Genomic DNA, 12,484 nt, shown 5'->3' on the forward strand with positions numbered 1-12,484 from the left:
CTGCTACTTCTTCCTCATTTAGCCGTTTTGGAAGCCAGAGCACAGGAGAGCCGTAACCTTGACGTTCTCCTGTCGACGCTTGCGCTTTGCAGGCAGTAAGCGACGAGTTTCCTACGCTCCTCCACGTGGCTGGGTACGTGAGACGTGGTTTCTGTGCCGCTGGAGCGTCTGACGGACACACACCGGGCCTGAGCACTTCCTCAGCATCCAGGCCCGCGAGGAGGTGCGCTGAGGTCGCCATGGAACGTAGCTGGGTGACAACATGGTCCAAGGACCCCACTCCAAGGCTGCAGCCGGGAAGCTCACTCCCAGGGCTCGGGAGGATGGGTGGACGTGGGAGCGGGTGCTCTGGTGACGGCCTTTTGGGGACGAGGCAGGCGTTGGCTCCTCTGGACCGCCCGATGGTCAGGCGTCATGCAGACGGGCTCCCGGTCACTTTTCCATCTTCCACGCAGGCACAGAGCCTGGGTCTCAGCGGGGTCCCCATCCCCGAGCCTGGGCACATCCGTCCCAGGGCTACTGCCACCAGGATACCCGACTCCTCTCTGTGCCGTGGGCCGGGCTCCGCCAGGGGAGACTCCCAAACCCCCAGCCCCACTGGCTGAGCCCATTCTCGTACCTGAGAAGGTTTCCCTCACCTGCCTTTGTAGGAAAGGTTTTTCTGACAGTCACACGCCAAGTCACTGACGTACGGCACCTGCGTGTGGAACACGTCACTGACTGAAATGACATAGAGGACTGCTCCCACTCGACACCGTCCCAGAGGCTGCTGGACCGAGACAGAGCAGGGAGCGGGGAGCCGGTGGAGGGAGGAGCGCCACAGTGCCGCCTCCGCGGGAGCACACACATGCTGGGGAGCGAGGGCAGGGGGAGGCCGGCAGGGCTCTCCCAGGAGGGAGGGAGGAGCACCAGGCAGCGAGGCAGGAGGCAGCACAGGTACGAGAAGGGGATGTGGGCACCAGGAGGGCAGAGGGGCCACGGTCCCAGCCGACGGAAGGACGGCTGAACGCAGGCGACGCTGCTGCGTCGAGTTGCTCTTCTGTTTCCAGCTGTCCCAGGCAGGACTCCACGGTGCTGGGCAGTCGGCCAGAGCACAGAGCGGCCGCTGCTGGCTTCTCCGCCTGGGTGTTCCACGGCCCCAGCACCACTGGTCTGGTCCCCGGGAGCGTGAGCTCCATGTCACCTGATGCCCCAGCATGTGGTGCCCGGAAGGGACACTGGGAGGAAAGCGGGGAGCAGGCAAAGGGGTACCTCCCGGGTGCCGGGTCATGTGGGGTGCAGGCCCTGGCCCCCTCCGAGGGGCATCGCTCCCCACTCCCTGGGTCTCCTTTCGGGCAGCTCCTGCCAGGAGGAACGATGGTAGGACACACCCTCTCCCTCCTCCCCGAGGGGGTGCTCGGGTTTTATTTATGACGTGACGGGAGCACAGCCTGCCTTGAAACTTGCTCATGATAAGAATTGGGAACATCCTGGTCCTTTCGGGCTCCTAGAAAAACGTGACGGGGGTGTTAAAGCGGAACCGTCCGCCGGGATGCCAGAGGCACCTGACGTCTCACTGTGGACAGCGCTGCACGCTCTCCCCTCAGCGAGAGGGCGTCTCGGGTCCCTGCTGCGAGAGTAACCAAGTGACAGCAGTGTCCTGGCACAGCACAGACCCCGAGTCCCTCCCCCACTAGGCACCACACCCAGCTCTTCTCCCAGCCCCTGGGGGACGCAGAAGGCCAGGGCCTCTCGGTCAGCCAGGCAGGGGCCTGGACCTGGGGAGCTGCGACTGGCCCTGCCTCCAGGGCGTCTGTCCTCCCCACACTCCTTCCTCCTCCCAACTGCGCCCTGGATGGTCCGGCCTGGTCTTCCCATCTCCAAACGCTGGGCCCCAGCAATGCCACCCAATCCCCAGCCTCAAATCCCTCTCAGTGCATGGCCCCGGTTCTGCCCTCGGGCCCCCTGCCTCTCTTGCCTGTCGGGAGGGCCGCGGAGCCCCCACTTTCCAGCCATGAGCCAAGCCTCAGCTCCTTCCACCACCAGCGCTGACCCAGCTCTGAGACCTCCCTCATCCACAGCTCCAAACAGGCCACAAGCGCCCAGGGGGTGCCGGGCACACATCCAGGGTCCAGGCAGAGAGCAGAGTCATCACAGCCGCTGCTCTTGGAGAACGTGACTTTGGGAGGAAGACGATAAACAAAAACAAACACCAGGCGCACCGCAGGTGGTCACTGTGGGGGCTCTTGGCACTTCTGGGGCTGGAACATGCGTGCTTGCTCCCACCGTCCTGTCTGGCTCACACTGGACGGCACCAACACTCTGAGCTGGTGCCCTCAGCCCACGCGGTGACCGACACTTCAAACACGTTCCCGTGACAAAGCTGGGACCTGGGCCCCAGCCCTTAAACCAGGGCATGCGGGACTGGCAGCGCCCCTGCAGGGACAGATCCCGGAGCCCACAAGCACACGGACAGGCAACGACCCTGCCAGGGACTCAGGGCCTGGGGAGGGGACGCCCGGGAGAGCAGCCAGCGGGAGACCCATCGTCCCTCCTGCTCTGCACACACCAGCTCCGTGAGCAACCTCGGCTTTCACCTCCTGCGGAAACACTGGGTCGTGCGATGGGCGACGGCGCCACCTCCTGGTAACGATGGGCACCTGCAAGTCACCGAAACTCCTCCAGGACACGTCCCCACTGCCAGGAGCCGGGAACCCCCACCGCACGCTCTTGCGCCAGGCGCGGCTTCGGGTCCAGCTGCTTTCTGGGAACAGGCCACTATTTCTGATCCCTATTAATACCTGTGACAGCATTTATGTACAAGATAAATTCATTTCAATTTCCTTTTTCAATTAATGGTCTATTATTTGAACCAGACTCAGCTAAAAATATCACTGTGACACCATCAATCTTGTAAAAATTGAATTTCCCTCCCCTGACAGCCCGAGGGCACCAGGCTGAGGCAGGAGGGGGCTGCCTGGCTGCCCAGGATCCCGGGGCCCCCAGCAGAAACCATGACACTGAGCAGCCCGCGGTGGCGGAGGGCACGGGCAGCTGGTCCAGTCTCAGCATGTGACAGCGATGGTGGCCACACCGTCCACGCCGGCTCTAGAGTGAGCTCCGGGCACATCTGGAGCCTCCTGACCCCTCCCCTGCCACACACCCCTGCCCCAGATCACCCAGGTGGCCCTGAAGGACCACGGCTGCGGGAGAAGCCAGGAGCTCCCACCACACCCCAGTCCTCCGTGAGCCGGTCTAAGACACCTCCTGTCCCTGGGCCGTCTCCTACGCTGTCCTCTGGCGAGCACCCAGCACGTGGGCAGCGGGAGAAACAGCCTCCGGGCCTCAGCCTGGTGTGGCCGCCTCTGGGCACCTCGTCTGCTGCCTCGCCCCAGTCTCAGGGGTTCCAGAGACTTTTCACTGTGTGTGACGAACAGAGCAACGCGCTGCTGTCACCGAGGATGTTAAGGCACCAACGGACAGCGAGCCCCCAAGGCAGGGCGGGGCCTTCAGCCCCTGCACTTGCTCCGCGAGCTGAGACGCAGCTCGTCCTCCTCCAGACGCCCTGCCGTGGAGTCTACAGCGACTACGGGTGATTCCGGCATCTCTCAAATTCTGAAGATTTTTGTTTTTCATGTATTAAAAAATTTAAAATATTTTCTAATCTCCTTTCTGCCCTACTCTTTGACTCATGGGTTATTTACATGTTGGTTAATTTCCAAATATTTGGGAATTTTCCATGTATCTTTTTTATTTACTTCTAATTTAATTCCTGTAGGTGACAGAACATACTCTGTATCATTTCAGTCTCTCACAGACGCTGAGGTTTGCTCTACGGCCCAGACTCCAGTGCGTCACGGTGAACGTTCCAGCAACTGCCCATGGCCAGGGAAGACCCCCAGAAACGGGAGGGGGCGATGCCTGCGGCTGTGCCCGGCAGCTGCGCAGCCCCCAGAACATGCACGCCGGTAAAGCCTTGGAAAGGCAGACTCGACCCTGGGCTGCCCTGGACCCGTCGGGAAAATGCTCAAAAGTCATCCTCGGAAGGTGGCCGCAGCCCTCGACCGCCAGAAACAGACTTCGCTGGAGCTCTTTCACCTGGAAGCTGCGAGGTGGCTCTGCAGAGACAGGCAAAGCTGACGGCCATCCTTCCCCTCCGGGCCTTTCCACAGTTGGTCTGTGTCCCTCCAGCCAGACCCTGACGCGAGGCTGGCTCTCCCTCGGCCTGGCGTGCCCTTGTCTGGACCGCACGCACTGCTGCGCCAGCTGGTGGGCCCACGAGCACCAGTGAGCTCGGGTTGGGGAACAGAGAACCTCCCGCAGGGCAGACCTACTTCTCCGCTTGGCCCTGTCAGCCTTCAAGTCACGCGTGTATGACCGTGATGTCCCCTTGAGGAACCGACCTCTCGGTCACTGCGAAACGACCCCCACATCCCTGGCAATACTTGGTGCTCTGAAGTCGGCTCTGATCTCAACACAGACCCTCCCACTTCCCTCTCACTGGCGTCTGCACGTCCACCGTCCTCCACCTTTACTCCAAAACAGCCAGGTCTGTATTTCCCAAGGAGGCTGGGAAGCGCTGAGGACGTCCCCACAAGGACAGGGCCACCTCTCGTGTCCAGCGAGCCAAAGCCCCGTGGAGCAGTGACAGGTCTGCCCCGCTCTGCGGAGGGCTCCACACACTCCCCGTGCCACCCAGGGGACAGCCCCTCCCCAAAGCAGACCGGCCCCAGCCTGTGCGGGGCCACGAGGCAGGCCCAGCACGTGCGCAGGTGGTGGCAGGCGACTCTCGGGGCAGACCCAGGTCGGGTCTAATCTCTTGTCTCTCTCCACGCCTCGCGCCTCCCTCCCTGGCCGGCCACTTCCCGACCCCCTCCCAGACTTGGGCTGTGCCAGCCAAGCAAGCGCAGCGCCGACAGGGCAGCCCGAGACAGCAGCCCTGCCAGGCCAGCGTGGACCCAGCCCAGGCGCAGCCGCAAGAATGTGGAACATCTTAACGCAGGCGCGATCGCGCTGCACCCTGACAGCGGGCTCACAGCACTGTCTTGCCGAAGGACAAGGGCCGGCTTCACGGCCTGGCAACTGTCCGATGGTCGCACCGCGGGACAGAACTTACCGTAAAATGCTCCTGGGACTTGTAGTTTTCATCCAGGTAGACTCGAGCTCTGTTATATTCTTTCATCGCGTCACTCGACAGTAGTTCTCTGCAAGGAAAAGAGTAAGCTCCTTGAGCAAAAGCGCGCGGACGCTGCCGTTTCACAGGTGTGCTTACGAGACCACTTTTCATGTCACCCCGAAACGACACCCACCAACTGTGGAACGGAGGGAGGAGGGGGAGCAGCAGCCACAGCAGAAACCGAGAGCCACCGCGTGTTCTCGGCACACGGGGCACAGGCCACCCTTCAGGCTCTGGTCTCCACGCAGCCCCAGGCAGCGCCGGACCCTGAAGCCTCCCGAGAATGGAGACCTGAGATGGGGCCCAGGTCACGCGCCGGAGCGACCGCACACTCTGGGCTCTCCTGGCTGCGCACGTTTCGTCCTAACAGAAATCATCCGCGCAGCCGTCAGCGCAGGGCGGGGGACACCCACAGTCGCACCCGGAGCCCAGGCAGCTCCGTCCCCGCCTGGTCCGCGCAGAGGCAAGGGTGAGCCCGTGACCGAGGTGCTCAGGCGTCAGGACCTCTGAAGGTCTGTCGCCAAGCGGGCCCCGCCCCTCACCGTCCACCCTACTGGTTGCATCTCACAGTCGGACGAGCTCAGCAGACGAGCTTCCGCCATCGCTGCAGGGCGCGGGGACAGGGAGCCGCCGCACCCCTGGAGGCCCCGCTCAGCCGCGAGACAGAGGGAAGAAAGTCCACAGCACTCGGTGCCCGGCCAGCCCACGTGCCGGGAAGGGGGTTCCAGATCTGAGAAGCAGAAGCGAATCAGGACAGGCAAGAGGAGAACCCTCCACAGACGCAAACTGGTCCCCACGTCACAGAGCGGGGGGCAGACACGCCCCGAACACTCAAAGGAGAAAAAAGTTCCATCACGAAACAGCACAACATCCGTGACACCTGGCATCGCATCAGCACCGCCCGGCACGCACAGGAGCAAAGGGCGACCACCGTCGCGTGGGAAAGCGGCGCGGAGGACAAGGACGGCAGAATTGGCTGAAAACACCATCCAACAGCTGCTGCAACGTGATCAAGATTTAAAGGTAACCTGGGCGCGGTGGCTCACGCCTGTAATCCTAGCACTCTGGGAGGCCGAGGCGGGCGGATCGTTTGAGCTCAGGAGTTCGAGACCAGCCTGAGCAAGAGCAAGACCCCGTCTCCACCAAAAATAGAAAGAAATTAATTGGACAGCTAAAAATACATAGAAAAAAATTAGCCGGGCATAGTGGCTTGTGCCTGTAGTCCCAGCTACTCGGGAGACTGAGGCAGGAGGATCGCTTGAGCCCAGGAGTTGGAGGTTGCTGTGAGCTAGGCTGATGCCACGGCACTCACTCTAGCCCGGGCAAAATAGTGAGACTCTGTCTCAAAAAAAAGATTTAAAGGTAATCGTGAACCTGCTCCAGAGAGGAGACACAAACCTACGAGTGAGACTCACAGAGCTGGAAAACACAGTCTCAGAAATAAAATGAACTCACTGGATGGACTTAAGAGCAGATTAAAACCTGCAAAAAAACCCAAAAAGCCAGTGACTTATAAAAGCAGCAGCAGAAACTCTCCTGACCGAGGCAGAGGGGCTGAGGGACGGTTTCCAGCAGTTTAACGTCAGGACATTGGGGTCTGAGAGCAAAAGAGAAGGAAAGGAAAAGAAACACAATATTCAAAGAAATCACGGACGACCTGTTTTCAGACTTTGGCTGAAACCATAACCCACAGCGGGAAAGGCCGAAAGGGCCGTGCGGGAGAACGTGAGGAGACGCGAACCGCAGCTGACGCCCCCGAGCTGCCGGAACCAGCCCTGAGACACGGCAGCGGTCGGGAAAAGGCACATCATATACCAGAAAATGAAGCAGAGAACAATGGCCAGATTCTCACCAGGAACAAGGCCACGCAGAGGACAATGGGACGAGAGCCTTAAAGTAGTGAGGGAAAAAAAATTGACAAGCTAGAATTCTATCTCAAACAAAAGTATCTTTGAAAACGAACACAAAGACCGTTTTTACACAAACAAAAGCAGAGAAAATTCATCCGCAGCTGACTTGTGCTAAAATAAATGTTAAAAAAGGTTGTTCGGGCTGAAGGAAAATGACACCAAATAAAAACCAGAATCTACACGGCAGAGTGAAAGTGCTGAAAATGGTAAATGAACCAGTGAAAATCTTTTTAAAAGATGACTGACTGAGGCAACGCGGCAATGGCGCGGCAGGTCCGACGCAGGCAGGAGCGAGCGCAGGAGGTGACAGCACAAGGACGGCCCGGGACGCGCCACCCAAGGTGCGCAGCCTGAGCACGGAGCGCGGCGCGGCGGGCGGGTGCGCGGCGGCTGGTCCCTCTCCGCCTTCCGTGGGGAACGCACGGCTTCTCCCGCCGGCCCCGCTTGCTCTTCCCCACCATTCGCACACTAGTTCCTGCCCGTACAGGCCGCAGCAGGTTTGTTTTCCCAGCGTGGCTCAATTTTTGCTTAGCTTAGAGTGCCTTTCTATACCCAAGTTCTTAACTTTATTTTCTTGTATTTTACTCTCAAATTTTTAATTTTGCCTTTTACCTTTATATGACTTATACTACTGGAATCCGTTCTCTGCAAGGCGGGTGAGACGTGGCTGCGTAGGATGGGGAACTGGGGTCCGGTTTCGTTTTCCCAGCACAGGAGTCCACGGTCCGCTCCCCTGACCTCATCAGCACCTGCCCTGCAGCAGGTGCGACAGGTGTGGCTGCCCTGGCCCTGCCCCTGGCTGCCTGAGTCTGCCCCGCACAGGAGTCCACGGACAGCCGGGTAACAACACCCGCCTTCTCTTCAGAGTAATTTCAGCTGTTCTGACCCTTTCTTTTCTATAGAATTTTAGTCTAAGCTTGTTGAGTATTAGGAAAAACACCATGAAGATTTTGGTTAAGACTGTAGATTATTTTGGGAAAATTTGGCAGTGTTTTAAGCAGCTGAGAACCACCCGTTGCTGTGCTCAAGACTCGGGTTACTGGAAAGTCATCGTGGCGGCCCGTGCTAAGCCACAGTGCCCAGCACAGACAGCGAGGACACAGCAGCTGGGCTCCTCTGAGGGCCAAGAGGGCTCAGCGCCGTCACCGACGGGTGCAGACACCCACCCGCGGCCGCCACGCATGCTGAGGCTTCTCGAAGCACAAGACGCCCCAGGGCCAGCCTCACGGGTCACAAGCATGGCTTCTACCACACTCTGATGGGCCAACAGCCACAGGTGCCAGAGTCCAGGGAGAGGGACAGGACACCCCGCATGGGCAGGGGCCATGGCCACACTGTAGGAGACACAGAGCACGAGCTCTACTGCCCTGGACTCCCAGGAAATACCAGCCTCCACAGTGGTCTTCAACGACGTTTCAAAAGTCTTATACATCACTTCTTTTTCATCTGTATTGTATGTTTACAGAATAATAATAAAATAGTAACATCTTTTGCTGTATTTATGAGGGTACTTCAAAAAGTGTGCATGAAGCGGCATTAAAGTATAAAAATAAAAAAGGTAAACTTTATTTCTCAACGTAAGCTCCATCGAGCTCAAGACTTCCGCAAGTGAGGACACGGCCGCTTGGCCCGTCCCTAAGAGCCGGGGGCCCTGGGCACGGAGCCAGGTCCTTGCCGTTCTTTCATCATCCACTGAAGAAAGGGCGCCCCTGAAAGACTGTTCAATGTTGGGAAACAGAAAGAGGTCAGCAGGAGCCCGGTCAGGACGGAGGGCGGACGCCCGTGAGCCGAGGGGAGCGAGAGGAGGTGCCGTGGTGGAGACGGCCTCTGGGGAAGCTTCCGGGTGTTTCCTGCTGCGGCCATGGCCGACTTTCTCTGCTCACGCTCACAGCAGATCTGCTGGCTCCAGAAAGTCAACAAGGAGGTGCCCCGAGCGCCCCTGCGCCAGGACCTTTGCTCTCCACGGCGGCTTCTGCTCTGAATGGCACATCCACCACGTGGCGGCCACTGCTGTGACCCTGCTGTGTCGTCAGGGTCACTCTGGTGGCGCCGAGCTCCGTCTCCCGCGATGGTTCTTTGAGAAATGCTTCGGGACCTCGCTCCCACGCGTTCAAAACCTCCCTGAACGCTCTGCGCTCATCTGCGCTGACCTGGGCACAGCGGCTCTGACGCCAGCCGTGGAAAGTCTGCTCAGCTTTGCTTCTTCCGTCGGAGCCACAAAGGCTGAACCAGCCGAGATGCCGCGGCTCTGCCGTTAACGTCAGGACTCTACGCTTACAGAAGAGCAAGACAAATTTGCTTCCTCGCTACGGATGTGGTGGTCTGCGCTGTGGGCTTCATCTCCGACACTGTCTCGCCCCTTCCTAAAACGAGGTGTCCATTTGCAAACTGATGATTCTTCGGAGCACTGTCCCCACAGACTTCCCGTAAAGCGTCAGCGACGTCCCCGTCTCCCACCCCAGCGTCTCCGCGACGTGATGCTCGTTCTCGCTCCAACGTTAGCAGCACTCGCCTGGCTCTGATGGGGCTCATTTCAAACTGACGCCTCGTCCTTCTCAGCACCTCACACCAGATCCTGTTCACACACGTCACATCGCATTAGGGAGACTTTATTTTGGTGCAAAAGAATTTGAAATCCATGGGTAGTTTTTCACAACATGCATTTCCCGTGAACTTTACCCCTAGTAGGCCTGGGGTTTCTGTCCTCACCTCCAGGGAGGCTTTGAAGACTCAGGCAGGAGGCCCAAACCCCTAGAAGTTCTCCCCACATTCCCTATAGCCGAAACATGAGCTTCGATGCACTCTGAAGACATACCATGGAGAGCACACACCCACGCAGCCACACGTCACAAGGCCCCGGGGCCATCTGCTGTTCATTCTAACGTGGGACCAGGAACGAGCAGTGACGGGAGGAGATCCCAGCTTGGCCACTCCACGACACACACGCAACAAACCGAACCAAGGTCGCACAGCTGGGGCTCTTGTCTGACGAAACGTGTCTTCTGAACTTTCAGTTACAACGGCAGCTACAGTTCCCTGCTCTTCCAGGTGAGCGCATCGTGCCAGAGAGGTGGGGAGCTCCGTGTACTCTCCTGGTGGCTGGGCACAGCCCAGGCCAGGCTGACCCCCTTTGGAGCACACACCCCTGGGGCCAGGCTGCCTGCCAACACCACCAGGGGCTATGCACAAGCCACCTCCGCTCTGTCCAGAGAGCGTTTCAGGACACCTGGCGGCAGGCCTGTGGCTGCCAGCCTCAGGTCAGGGTGGGAGGTCCTGTGCTGGGGGCAGCCAGGGCAGAGTCCTGGCCCGAAGGGGGTTGGAGCTCTGGGTTTCTCTCCTGCCTGGACACCTGCCCCCTTCTGCCTCTTCCTGAGAGCGCCCCAGCCACGGCGAGTGCAGCCTCCGGACACGGTGGTGCGGGCCAGGACGCCCCGGGCCATGACCACGGTTGGCCCGCTGCGGGGTCAGGGTCTGAAGTGCGTGGTCACACCTGGGTCTTGGTCGGGGCCTGGGTCTGGTGCAGGCGCGGGGCTGGGACACGCTGCGTCAGCTGCAGACTCAAGGGCCACCTGACCTCCGGGGAGGCTGACGTTTCCTGCCAGCCTCAGCCAGAGAGAGCGGGCTCAGCAGGGTGGGGGCCACTGCTGGACTCCAGCCACATGGCCGACCCACCCTTGCCGGGTCCACAGCAGGAGGACCACAAGCCCAGACATGGCCTGCACAGGGCTGGGCAGGCAGAATCCAGAAAGTGGGGTGCAGCCGGAGGTACCTGTGATCGTCCCGCGTCCTGGACGGAAGTGGCACCCGCCAGTCCGCCGCAGGAACAGTTCTGCGTCTTCCCACAGGACGTCATGCACCATCTTGGGAGAACTTGGCAGTGAAGAGCAGCCCGTGTCCCTCGGCAGCAGGGGCGCCCAGCAGCAGGGGCAACGCCTCCCGCGTGCTCCTCAAACTCACGCAGGTGCAGAGGGGACTGGGCGAGGGGCGCTGAGGACCCCCCCTGGCAGCGCCAGGCCCACCGAGCTGCAGCCTCCAGGACCGGCCGCCAGTTGGCAGCAGCTCCAGGCACGTCGGCATCAGTGTCTCTTCCCGGGAATTTGTGGGAAAGGAGACACGGCCGCAGTTGAGACCTTGCACGCCATTTCCTTCAACGCAGCGTCCCGGGACGCACACAGGAACCAGCTGCAGTCCCGATGTGCTGCTTCCTCCTCCAGAACCTCAGTCCACTTTCCCGGGGAGAGGCTGCCAGCCACGTCTGGAGGTCTGTGAACTGCTAGAAACGTTTCTCCTCCTCTTTGCTGCCTGGTGGCTGAGTGTGGCACAACCAGGAAGCTTCCAGAAGTAAGGCTCAGGGAAGGCGTTGGGGACAGCAGTGCCTGGGGCAGACGGGGGCTCCTGGGACCTGAGCCGAAGGCAGAACAGGAAAGAAGGGTCTTCGACGGCTGCAGCTCCGCACGGCAGGTAGGAACCCGGGTGAAGGGCCGGCCTGCGGCTCCCGGCGTCCACGCCCCCTCCTCCAGGCAGGACACAGCTGCAGGGCGCGCATGTTGCGACAGTGTACGTGGCCCCTTCCTCCCAAGGGACAGGGACGTCGCCCCCACAGACAACTTAAGTTCCAAGCCAACCTCCCTGCCACAGATGCTGCCGGGGAGGCTGGTCCTGCCTGTCGTCCACCGCAGCAGGCCGGCGCCCCGGACCACGCCTGTGGCCTCAGGCGCACACTGACAGGGACCGCCCCTCCGCACCGGGGCTACTCCCTGGCCGGACAGCCCAGACCCTCGCCCCCTCGGGCAGCAGCAGCCGTCACTCCACGGCTTGCCATCCCACCCAGGACTAGAGGCACACGGCCCCACGCTACCACACGTCTGGGCCGCACCTTCTCTCTTTGGAAGAGAAGGTGAGTCTGGAAGGGGGACGGGGGACTCTCGCCAGCACCCCACTGCCCTCCGGACGCAGAACCAGGACTTACTTGACAAACTTGTCCACGTGGGACATGGAGGCCTCGTAGTTCTTCCCTCCGAACTCCTGACAGTGCAAGGCCATGAAGTGCGGCTTGTGCGCGTGCACGACCTGCAGGAGAGGAGGACACGGTCAGCATCGCGGGCCACACGCGGCACCCTCGCCCACACAGCCCACGGCCCAGGCGCCCACGGGGGCAGGAGGGGAGGAAGGCCCACACCCATGACCACGGGCTCCTTTCAACAGACCCCGGGAATCGTGTCACCCTGGTGCTTCCAGTGTCTTCCATTTTCCCATTTGTATAAATTCCTAAGACTCAGAATTTCTTAGAACGTTCTTCAATCACCTAGAGGTGTTTTTTCCCAATTGTGAAAAGATAATACACATTGGCTGCAAAGCATCTGGAAGCCTCCAAAACCCAAGTCAGTCAGTCATAACCCCACGAGTAGAGAGCCACTGC

The 12,484-nt window shown here is 60.2% G+C and overlaps 1 protein-coding gene across 1 annotated transcript in view; it reads right to left on the bottom strand.

The window, feature by feature from the left end:
* INPP5A (inositol polyphosphate-5-phosphatase, 40kDa) overlaps window positions 1-12,484 on the bottom strand; it is a 180,749-nt gene that overhangs the window by 98,215 nt on the left and 70,050 nt on the right. The window contains exons 3-4 of the mRNA XM_012660676.1: window positions 12,035-12,135; window positions 5,096-5,183 (exon numbers count right to left, since the gene is read on the bottom strand). Coding sequence (XP_012516130.1) covers window positions 5,096-5,183; window positions 12,035-12,135 — 189 coding nt within the window. The remainder of the gene's footprint in view (window positions 1-5,095; window positions 5,184-12,034; window positions 12,136-12,484) is intronic.

The sequence above is a fragment of the Propithecus coquereli genome, unplaced genomic scaffold (assembly GCF_000956105.1).
Source record: "Propithecus coquereli isolate 6110/MARCELLA unplaced genomic scaffold, Pcoq_1.0 Scaffold673, whole genome shotgun sequence".
Taxonomy (NCBI): Eukaryota; Metazoa; Chordata; class Mammalia; order Primates; family Indriidae; genus Propithecus; species Propithecus coquereli.